At 19.7% G+C, this 10257-nt stretch overlaps 1 protein-coding gene across 1 annotated transcript in view; it reads left to right on the forward strand.

Annotated features, from left to right (window-relative positions):
- Positions 1-1255, forward strand: part of LOC117179047 (protein-L-isoaspartate(D-aspartate) O-methyltransferase) — a 28912-nt gene extending 27657 nt beyond the window's left edge. The window contains exon 5 of the mRNA XM_033370669.1: positions 803-1255. Coding sequence (XP_033226560.1) covers positions 803-976 — 174 coding nt within the window. The 3' untranslated portion in view covers positions 977-1255. The remainder of the gene's footprint in view (positions 1-802) is intronic.
- Positions 1256-10257: the final 9002 nt, after the last annotated feature.

The raw sequence follows: 10257 nt of genomic DNA on the forward strand, positions 1-10257 counted from the left end.
TTAAAAATTTGAAAAAAAGATAATTTTGAACCAAATAGTTGATTTTTTTAATAAAAAATATGGATTTTCAAACATAAAGATTAATTTTCTACTAAAAAATATGAATTTTTAATCGAAGAAATGAATATTCAACTAAAAAAATGAATTTTGTACCAAGAAGATGAATGTTGTATCAGAAAAGATGAGTTTTAAACAAAGAAATGAATTTTCAACTATAAAATATTAATTTTCAACCCAAAACAGAATAGTTACATTTGCAGTTTAATGAAAATAGTTGAATTTTCAATTTTAGGAATGAAATTTTGATTAAAAATTAAAAAAAAAGAGAATTTTTAACCAAATAGTTGATTTTTTAAATAAAAAATATGGATTTTCAAACATAAAGATTAATTTTCTACTAAAAAATATGAATTTTAAACAAAGTATTTGAATTTTTAATCAAAGAAATGAATATTCAACTAAAAAAATGAATTTTGTACCAAGAAGATGAATGTTGTATCAGAAAAGATGAGTTTTAAACAAAACGTTAAATTTTTAATTTAAAAAATGAATTTTCAACTATAACCATAAATCTTCAACAACAAAATCATTTTTTAGCAAAATAGTTGATTTTTTATGAAAAAGATGAGTTTTTAAACATAAAGATTAATTAAATCTTATTAATTAAATTAATCATTAATTAATTAAATAAAGATTAATTTTCTACTAAAAAATATTAATTTTCAACCCAAAACGGAATTTTTAAAGCCAAATTTTTTGAATTTTTGGTTGTTAAATGTATTATTCTTATTTTAAATTACAGTTGATCGACCAATTGGCGCCTGGAGGACGTCTAGTTTTGCCAGTAGGGCCAGAAAACTCGGACCAAACTTTGGTTCAAATCGACAAATCTGCAGATGGCCAGATCACTCGGAAACCCATTATGGGTGTCATTTACGTTCCTCTCACTGACAAGGAGCGACAATATCGACCATGATCATGCGAGCTTCAGTGATTAAAAAAAAAAAAAAAAAAAAAAAAAACCCCAATTTTCTCATTAACGCTATTTATTATTTCGCTCTAGTATTTCGACTGAATAGTTTAATTTAAGTGGGCGCTCAAATCGATTTATTTTAGGATAAATCCGGCTAAAAAAAAAGTCAGCCGTTTTTTTATAACCACTTTTATTTATTCGTATCACCAATTCACACCCATTTTTTGACATTGTACAAATTTATAAACTATTATGATAATAAACTTAATTGCTAAATTAAAATTTTCGAGGCTCGACAGCTAAACGACTGACAGAGGCGAGTGAGAAATTTTTCGAATTTTAGAAAGTAATTTCCTTAAAATAAAATAATATTCTACAAATTTAACTATAATTTAGGATTAATTTATATTAAAGCTGCAATCGTCTTTGGTCAGTTGTTCAGAAATCGAGTTTCTCAGATTCCGTTTTTCTATCTTCTTTGAAAACTAACAAAAGCTAGAAAAATATTTCCAAAATCTGTTTTCTATAAGTGAACTGTGAAATTGACTAGATTTGTGAATATTAAGAATTATTTTATGGATTTCGTTTATTTTAGATTCTTCTAAATATTTTTATAAATATATTTCAAGTATTGAATGTGATGAAATTTGATTTATTTTATCCAAAGATTTTAATTGCAAAAAAAAAGAATCTAAAAACAGGAATTTTTATCAAAAAGGATAGTTAAAAAAACTTTTCAAAAAAAAAAAATCTTTAAGTCAACATTCTATATAGAATCTCTGGAATAGTGTTCCCGAAGAAATTCTCTTGAGCATGAGAATATGCTCGACCTTTATGGGCTTTGAGAATTTAATATTTGCATTTATGAGCACTTTGAATTTAGATTTTTAAAATCGTATTTTCTATTTTATATTAATAATAATTACATTATTCAAATTTCGCGGGAAAAAAGGTATCGCTTCAATTCGGAAATTTGTTTCTAAATAAATTTAAACAATTTTTTGTTGAGTTTTCAAATCAAAAAGATAAATTTTGAAAATCAGAAATTAATTTTTTTTACTAAAATGAAATATCTTCAACCTAAAATATGGATTTTCAACCAAATATTTAGTTCAATTTTCAACCCAGGAGATTAATTTTCATCTAAAAAAAGATCAATTTTCAATAAAAATTAGAATATTTAAAATGTCAGAAAAACAAATGTACAATTAAAAAAAGAACAGAATTTTCAAAAAAATATTTTTTTTTTTTCAAGTCCAAAAAATTATTTTTAAACAAAGAATTAAAAAAGAACACAAATAATTCAATTTTAAATCCAAAAGATGAATTTTCTAACAAAAGAAGACACAGTTTCAATAAAAAATATATTTTTTGTAGAAAAAAAACATGAATTTTCATCAAAAAGAATAGTTTAACAAAAAATTATTTTATTTAAAACCAAATAGTTGCATTTTTTACCGAAAATATTATTTTTCTACTCAAAAATATTTATTTTTTAACGAAAAATACTAATTTCTAATTAAAGAAAGATAAACTTTTAATAAAAATGGAATAGTTAATTTTCAAAACATAATTTCCAATAAAATAGTTACTTTTTCAACCAAATAGTTGAATTTTTAACCAAAAATATTTATTTTCTACCCAAAAATATTAATTTTTTAACCAAAAAATACGAATTTGTAATTAAAACAAATAACTTTGAATGAAAATGCAATATTTAATTGTCAATAAAAATGTAATTTTTTACGAAAAATATTAATTTTCTATTATAAAAAAGACGAGTTTTGATCAAAAAGGATAGTTTAACCAAAAAATATTTTATTTTCAACCAAATAGTTGAATTTTTAACCAAAAAATAGGAATTTGTAATTAAAAAAGATAACTTTCAATGAAAATTCAATAGTTAATTTTCAATAAAAATGTAATTTTTTACAGAAAAAAAATAGAAAAAAGAATTTTGTATAAAATATTAACATTTTTAAACAAATAGTTGAATTTTTTACGAAAAATATTAATTTTCTATTTTAAAAAAGACGAGTTTTGATCAAAAAGGATAGTTTAACCAAAAAATATTTTATTTTCAACCAAATAGTTGAATTTTTAACCAAAAAATAGGAATTTGTAATTAAAAAAGATAACTTTCAATGAAAATTCAATAGTTAATTTTCAATAAAAATGTAATTTTTTACAACAAAAAAATAGAAAAAAGAATTTTGTATGAGATAGTTACACTTTTAACCAAATAGTTGAATTTTTTACCAAAAATATTAATTTGCTATGAAAAAAAACATGATTTTTCATCGAAAAGGATAGTTTTTAACAAAATTAATTCATTTGCAACCAAATAGTTGCATTTGAAACCAAAAATATTATTTTTCTATCGATAAATACGAATTTCTAATTAAAAAACATCAACTTTTAATAAAAATGCAATAGTTAATTTTTAATAAAAAGAAATGAAATGTTTGCAAAAAAAAAGAATTTTCAACAAAATAGTTATATTGTTAACCAAATAGTTGATTTTTTTACCAAGAATATTAATTTTCTAGAAAAAAAAAACACGAATTTTCATCAAAAAGAATAGTTTAAAAAAAAATTATTCGATTTGCAACCAAATATTTATAACCAAGAATATTAATTTCTTACCGAAAAATATTAATTTCTAATTAAAAAAGATAACTTTTAATTAAAATGTAATAGTTAATTTTGAATAAAAAATTTGCAACAAAATAGTTACATTCTTAACCAAATAGTTGCATTTTTACCAAAAATACTAATTTTCATCCAATTTTCAGCAAAAAAGATAATTAAAAAAAATTCATTTGCAACCAAACAGTTGCACTTTTAACCAAAAATATTAAATTTCTACCGAAAAATACCGATTTCCTATTAAAAAAGATCAACTTCTAATAAAAATGGAATAGTCAATTTTCAATGAAAAATTTAATTTTTTATGAAAAAAAGAATTTTTAACAAAATAGTTACATTTTAAGTTAGAAAATTAATTTTTTACCGAAAAAAAAGAATTTTCAATCCAAAATATTAACTTTCATCTAAAAAAGATCAATTTTGAACAAAAATTAGAAAAGTTAAAATGTTATAAAAAAAATATATCAATAAAAAAAAATAATAAATTTGTATCAAAATATTTTTTGTATCCAAAAAATAATTTTAAAATGAAGAATTCAATTTTAAATCCAAAAGATGAATTTTCTACTAAAAGGAGACACAGTTTCAATAAAATATATATATTGTCTATAAAAAAACACGAACTTTCATCAAAAAGGAGTTTAGAAAAAATTATTTCATTTGCAACCAAATATATGAATTTTTTAGCAAAAAATTAATTTTCCATTGAGTAAAACACGAATATTCATCAAAAAGGATAGTTAAAAAAAAATTATTTCATTTGCAAGCAAATAATTACATTTTTAACCAAAAACACTAAATGTCTACCCAATAATATTAATTTTGCACCGAAAAAATGAATTTCTAATTAAATAAGATAACTTTTAATGAAAATACAATAGTTAATTTTTAATAAAAACTTTAATTTTTCACATAAAAAAAATAAAAAAAGAATTTGCAATAAATAGATACATTTTTAACCAAATAATTAAATTTTTACCGAAAATATTAATTTTCTACTGATAAATACATGTTTCTAATTAAAAAAGATAAACTTTTAACAGAAATGCAATAGTTAATTTTCAGTAAAAAAATTAAATGTTTACAAAAAAAAAGAAAGAATTTTCAAGAAAAGAGTTACATTTCTTATCAAATAATTGAATTTTTTACCAAAAATATTAATTTTCTACCAAAATATACGAATTTCTTATTAAAAAGATAAACTTTTAATAAAAATTGAGTAGTAAATATTTAATACCAAATTAAATTTTTTACAAAAAAAGAATTATCAACAAAATAGTAACATTGTTAACCAAAAAGTTGAATTTTTTACCGAAAATATTAATTTTCTATTAAAAAAAACACGAATTTTCATAAAAAAGGATAGTTTAAAAAAAACGAAAGAATTTTCAACAAAAGAGTTACATTTTTAATCAAATAATTGAATTTTTTACCAAAAATATTAATTTTCTATTTTAAAAAACACCAATTTTCAGGAAAAAGGATAGTTTAAAGAAAATTATTTCATTTGCATCCAAAAAGTTAAGATTTTAAACAAAAATATTAATTTTCTACCGACAAATACGAATTTCTAATTAAAAAACATCAAATTTTAATAAAAATGCAATAGTTTTCAATAAAAAATTGAATGTTTACAAAAAAAGAAGAATTTTCAACAAAATAGTTACATTTTTAACCAAATGGTTGAATTTTTTACCAAAAATATTAATTTTCTATTAAAAAAAAAAACACCAATTTTCAGGAAAAAGGATAGTTAAAAAAAATTATTTCATTTGCAACCAAATAGTTGCATTTTTAACCAAAAACATTAATTATCTACCCAAAAATATTATTTTTTACCGAAAAATACTAATTTCTAATTTAAAAATATAAACTTTTATTAAAAATGCAAGAGTTAATTGTCAACCAAAATTTAATTTTTTACAAAAAAAAAAGAATTTTCAACAAAATAGTTACATTTTTAACAAAATTGTTGAACTTTTTGTAGAAAATATTAATTTTATATCAAATAAAACACGAATTTTCATCAAAAAGGATAGTTTTTGACCAAATTATTTCATTTGCAAACAAATAGTTGAATTTTCAGCCAAAAATATTAATTTTCGACCGAAAAATACGAATTTCTTATTAAAAAAGATAAAACTTTCAATAAAACTGGAATAGTCAATTTTCCATACAAAAATTAAATTTTTAACAAACAAAAAAGAATTTTCTACAAAATAGTTACATTTTTAACCAAACGGTTGAATTTTTTACCAAAAATATTAATTTTCTATTTAAAATACACCAATTTTCATCAAAAAGGATAGTTTTTAACCAAATTATTTCATTTACCAAAATTAGAATAGTTAAAATGTTAAAAAAAACAAGTGTACAACCAAAAAAAAAGAACAAATTTTCAACAAAATATTTTTTTTTCATCCAAAAAATATTTTTTAAACTAAAAATATAAGGGTTAATTTTTCATTTAAAACAATTTAAAAAAAATAATTATTAATAAAAGAAATCAATTTTAAACCCAAAAGATGAATTTTCTAAAAAAAAATTAAGTTTCAATAAAATATATAAACTTTCAACTTAAAAGATAAATTCACAATCCAAAATAGTTGAATTTGCACTTGGAAAAGTAAATTTTAAAGGAAAAATTACGATTTTTTAACCAAATTAATTAATTTATAATCAATTATAGTCATACCAAAAATATTTTAATTTAACCAAAAAAGATGAATTTTCAACAAAATCGTTTAAATCCTTAACCAAAAAAGATTAATTTTTATTTAAATAGTTGCAATTTTTAACCATAATAATTAAAATCACTGGAACTTTAAATTTTCGAAAATTCCCTAACTCTCCAATTGAAAAAGTTTTTTTCATTTAATTAAATTTAAAAAAATTCACTCTCGAAATTTTTTTTTTTTTAAATATATGCAGCAATAATGATGTATAATTGTTTAAACAATAAATTTTTTAAATTCTCTTAAATGCCAAGCATATTTTCGAGGGTCAGAGATTCTCGATTATCTATACAAATTAAATATTCTTTGTTTTTTCCATCAAATTGTAAAGTACGTGGAATGTGCGCCTTCTTATTTTTAATTTTCTTTGTACAAAATTGCAGCTCTAATAGGGTTGCCCTTATTTTTAAGTTTCGATTTTTTTTTGCCCCACCTCCCAGATTGATTGAGTTTGATGAAAAATAAATTCTTGACATTTTTCAGAATGATCGGATTCTTGAATATTTAAATAAACATTGTATTTTTAACCAAAAACATTAATTTTCTACCAAAAAATATTAAATTTCTATCGAAAAATACGAATTTTTTATTAAAAAAGATTGTTCTCAGAATTTTAATTAAAATAGGTACATTTTTAACCAAAAATATTATTAATATATTAATTAGTATATTAATTTTCTACCGAAAAATAAGACTTTCTAATTTTAAAAAATTAACTTTTAATAAAAATCCAATAGTTAATTTACAATAAAAAATTAAATTTTTTACTAAAATATTAATTAACCAAAATAATTTCATTTGCAACCAAATAGTTGAATTTGTAACCAAAAATATTGATTTTCTACCGAAAAATACGAATTTCTAATTAAAAATTAAATTTTTTATAAAAAAAAATAGTTTTCAACAAAATAGTTACATTGTTAAACAAAAACTTGAATTTTTTACCGAAAATATTAATTTTCTATTAACGAAAAAAAAACACGAATTTTCGTTAAAAAGGATAATTTTTAACAACATTATTTCATTTGCAACCAAATAGTTGAATTTGTAACCAAAAATATTAATTTTTCACTGAAAAAATACAATTTTCTAATTAAAAGACATCAAATATTAATAAAAATGCAATAGTTTTCAATAAAAAATTTAATGTTTACAAAAAAAGAAAAATTTTCAACAAAATAGTTACATTTTTAACCAAATGGTGGAATTTTTTACCAAAAATATTAATTTTCTATGAAAAAAACACGAATTTTCATCAAAAAGGATAGTTTTTAAGCAAATTATTTCATTTGCAACTAAATAGTTGAATTTTTAACCAAAAATCAAATTTTCTACCGAAAAATACGAATTTCTTATTAAAATAGATGAACTTTTAATAAAAAATATGGAATATTTTTAATAAAAGCATTAATTTTTATATAGAATTTTTTTTAACAAAATAGTTCAATTTTGCAACAAATAAATGAATTTATAACAAAAAATATTAATTTTCTACAGAAAAAAGATGAATTTTTAATTTAAAAATTTTAAATTTTCATCAAAAATGAAACAGTTACGTTTAAAAAAAAAACATTAATTTTTTACCAAAAAAAGAAGAATTTTCAACAAAATAGTTAATTTTTCAAACAAATAGTTGAATCATCAACTAGAAAAGGAAAATTTGTAAGAAAGAATGAATAATTAAATTTTCCGTTAAAAAAATTAATTTTCAATAAACGGATTGACAAAATTATCAAAAACGGTTGAACTAGACCAAAAAAGACAAATTTTCAATTAAAATTGAATTGAAAAAATGGAATTAATGTTAAATTAATTATAAAATTTTATTAAAATTAAAAAATTAAAGTTTGAATTTAAATTAAAATTCATATCCAAAAAGAAGAATTTTCATCAAATGAATAAATTTTCTACTAAAAAGTGAATAGTTAAGTATTCAGTTTAAAAAAAACAATTTACCTAAAAAGGGTCAATTTACAATTAGAAATAAAACAGTTACATTTATGTGTGAAAAAATGAATTTTTCACAAAAAAAAAACAATTTTCAAAACAATACTTAAATTTTTCACCAAAATTGTTCAATTTTCAACCAAAAAAGTTAATTCTTTAAAGAAGAAGATTAATTGTCTACCAGCAAAGATGAATTTTTAATAAGATACACGAATGAAAAAAACGAAATAGTTCATTTTTCAGTTCAAAAAAGTAATCTTTAACCAGAAGAACGAATTTTCAACAAAATGATTAAATTTTTCACTAATATATTTTAATTTTATAAAAAAAAAACAAAGAAAATTTGCAGAAAAAAAGTTCAATTTTCAACCAGAAAAGACGAATTTTCAACAGAATGCATGAATTTTAAACCAACTCGATTAATTTTCATCTAAAAAGATAAATTTGCAATAAAAAATGAAAAAGTTCAATTTAAAGTTTTAAAAAATTAATTTTGCACCAATGTAACAACAAATTTCCAAGAAAATAATTAAATTTTTCTCCAAAATAGTTTAATTTTCATGCAAGGAGATTAAAATTATATCGAAAGGATGGTTTTTCAATAGAAAACATCAATTTTTAATTAAATAGTTGAATTTTCAATCAAATACTTCAGTTTACAGCAAAAAATAATTTAATTTTCAACTAAGAATGACCAATTTTCATTAAAAAAATAAAATAGTTAAACTCTCAGTCCAAAAAATTAATTTTGAACCAAAGGAACGAATTAAAAAAAAAATTATATTTTGAACCAAACCATTTTCAACCAAAAGCAAGAAAAATTAATTTTCTACCAGAAAAGTTAAATTTTTAACAAAATAGTTTAATTTTCAAACAAGAATTTTAAGTTTGTGCAAAAAAAAGAAATTTAAAGAAAATTCATGAATTTTCAAACTAAGAAAGACAAATTTTTATCAAAAATAAAATAGTTTAATTTTCAGAGCAAAAAATTAATTTTGAACCGAAAGAACGCATTTTCAAGAAAAATTTCAATTTTCAACCAAACTATTTTCAACCAAAATCAAGAATATTAAGTAAGAAAAATAAATTTTTATCAAAAGTAATTCAAATTTGAACAAGTAGTTGATTTTTTAAATAAAAAATATAATTTTTTCACTAAAAAGGAAATATTTAAATTTACAGTTAAAAAAATTAACTTTCAAGCAAAAAAAAACAACTAATTTTCAACAAAATAGTTATTAAAAAAAAACTAAATCAAAAGAAAATGCATTAATTTTTTCAGCTCAAAAGACAAATATTTATCAAAAATAAAACAGTTCAATTTTCAAGAAAAATTTAATTTTTGACCATCAAAGATAAGTTTTTAACAAAACATAAAACGAAATTTAAAGAAAATGCATGAATTTTCAACTAAGACAGACACAATTATCACCAAAAATTGTATAAATTATAATCATAATTAATTAATAACATAATATAATTACTGATTATTTAAATATTCAAGAGCTGAAACTTGGGATGCATTAATTTTTCATCAAATGTAACCAATCGGGTGTTTGGACGAAAAAAAAAATCTTTACAAAGTATAAAATCAATAAAATTATTTTTGTTAATTTGGAAGACCCCAAAAAAACGAATTATTAAAAACTTAAATTACTGTGTTATCCCTACAAATTAATTTAAAGCTCATTTCTCTTTTTACAAATTTTTCGAATACGAAGTTCTCTTTTAATAAAAAGATATTTTGATCAACTACAATTTTTACATTCTCATTATCCAGTAATAAATGTTTTTAAACTGCAACAAATTCATAATCCTATTTAATTAATTATGAAAAAAAATACTTTGTATTTTCTTGTGTCTCAGAATATTTTTCATCCCAATTAAAAAAATTCGAAAATGTTTTTTTATGGACCACTCTATATTTGGCCTCTGAAGAAATAATAAAAAAGG

This window comes from Belonocnema kinseyi, chromosome 8, assembly GCF_010883055.1.
Source record: "Belonocnema kinseyi isolate 2016_QV_RU_SX_M_011 chromosome 8, B_treatae_v1, whole genome shotgun sequence".
Lineage (NCBI taxonomy): Eukaryota > Metazoa > Arthropoda > Insecta > Hymenoptera > Cynipidae > Belonocnema > Belonocnema kinseyi.